Source organism: Marmota marmota, unplaced genomic scaffold, assembly GCF_001458135.2.
Source record: "Marmota marmota marmota unplaced genomic scaffold, marMar, whole genome shotgun sequence".
Taxonomy (NCBI): domain Eukaryota; kingdom Metazoa; phylum Chordata; class Mammalia; order Rodentia; family Sciuridae; genus Marmota; species Marmota marmota.
The window spans coordinates 2,112,903-2,114,489 of NW_026000051.1; the positions used below are offsets into that span (position 1 = coordinate 2,112,903).

A 1,587-nucleotide genomic window follows, 5' to 3' on the forward strand; every position below is an offset into this window, starting at 1 on the left:
ATGAAGTCAGGGTGCTAGGATCTGATGCCACTGCCAGGAGCCAATGAATCTTGTGAATGACTGAATGAATTTAATCCGTTCATTATAATAATTTTAATAATTAAATAATGATCTCATTTATCTGTGGAATTTGTTTGTTTGTTTTTTTGGTTCAACTACTGAGCCCCATCCCCAGACCTATTTTTTGTATTTTATTTAGAGACAGGGTCTCACTAAGTTGCTTAGGGCCTTGCTTTTGCTGAGGCTGGCTTTGAACTTTCAATCCTCCTGCCTCAGCCTCCGGAGCCGGGATTACAGGCATGTGCCACTGCACCTGGCAAGCTTTTTTTTTTTTTGACAAATTAAATAGAAATGGAGAACAAATGGCTCAGGGGCGGGGATGGGGAGGAATCAGGGAGATGTAAGTCAAAGGCTTACACAGGCTGCCAGTGTTCTGGATGAGGCCAGAAAGCTACCAGGTGAAGGCTGGAGTAGATGTGAGGAAAAAGAGCATGTAAGATAAATATGTTAATTTGCTTGACTATTTCAATCTGTCTCAGGTCCACCATCCTTGTTCTCCTGAACTGCCTGGGGCCGCTAAAATCTTACACAGCTGCGGGACAATCCAGCTGGGATTGTGTCTGTACTGAAGATGTACAGGTTATCTTCTTCTTTCCCCCCTGCCATTATTCCCTAAACAATACAGTGTAGCAGCTATTTGCAAATCATTGGCTTGTCTTAGGTGATCCGGAGAGGATCCAAAGCATATAGGAAGATGTGCATAATTATATGTGAATATTTTGCGGTGGATTTCGGAATCCACCAGGGTCTTGGAACAAACCCCCTGAAGATATTGGGAGACAAATTATATTTTTTAAAAATCACGTTGTAAATGCAATTTTGCTATTTAAATAATTTTTAAAATAATTTTCTTTTGCTACTATGTGTTGTCATTAATTCTTCTCCCAGCCCTAGGGAAAGGGGAGTCTTATTGCAATATTCATATCTCCTAAGAAATGAGGCCAGAGAGGGGGCAGAGGCCACGCTTCTGGGCGCTGGGTCCCCGGGACTCCTACTCCAGTGCTCCACCAAAACGGAAAGGACCAGAGCCCCTCCACCAAAGTAAAATAACTGGACAAAGAAACCAGGTGGGTTAGAAACACTTGCTTTCATATTACACACACTGGGTTCAGGATGACAGTGTGGGGTGTGGATGGGGACAGACTCCTCCCGGTGTCCCGGGAGGCTTCACGCCCCCTCTCCCGCCCCAGCCTGTGGCTGTGCTACCTAAGGGCAGCTCGCTGTCCAGGGGTCAAGGCTGTTCGCAGGGCCGTGTTTACCGAAAGTTCCGCTGACGCACGGGGCGGGAGAAGAGGACGTTCCACTTGCCACAGCAGGTGTCACGGACCGGGGCCACCCTGTCCCTCCCGCAGCTTGGCCCGGGTGGTGGGGTGGCCCGGCTCCTCCCCACTGGGGGTCACACCAGCCACCGAGCTGGAGCCGATGACCTTCTCCCCTTCAGTAGGGATAGGGCGACACAGCGATGAGCAGGACGAACACGCTCTGGTGGCGCGGCGCCGCGGCGCGCACGGTGAGCCGGTAGAGGCC

General features: G+C 49.4%; 1 protein-coding gene across 1 annotated transcript in view; it reads right to left on the reverse strand.

Moving 5' to 3' along the window:
- Positions 1-1,128: 1,128 nt before the first annotated feature.
- Hmcn2 (hemicentin 2) overlaps positions 1,129-1,587 on the reverse strand; it is a 116,761-nt gene continuing 116,302 nt past the window's right edge. Inside the window, 1 exon segment of the mRNA XM_048812790.1 lies at positions 1,129-1,587. This exon segment is cut by the window's right edge and continues 109 nt beyond it. Within this exon segment, the coding sequence (XP_048668747.1) occupies positions 1,498-1,587 (90 nt within the window). The 3' untranslated portion in view covers positions 1,129-1,497.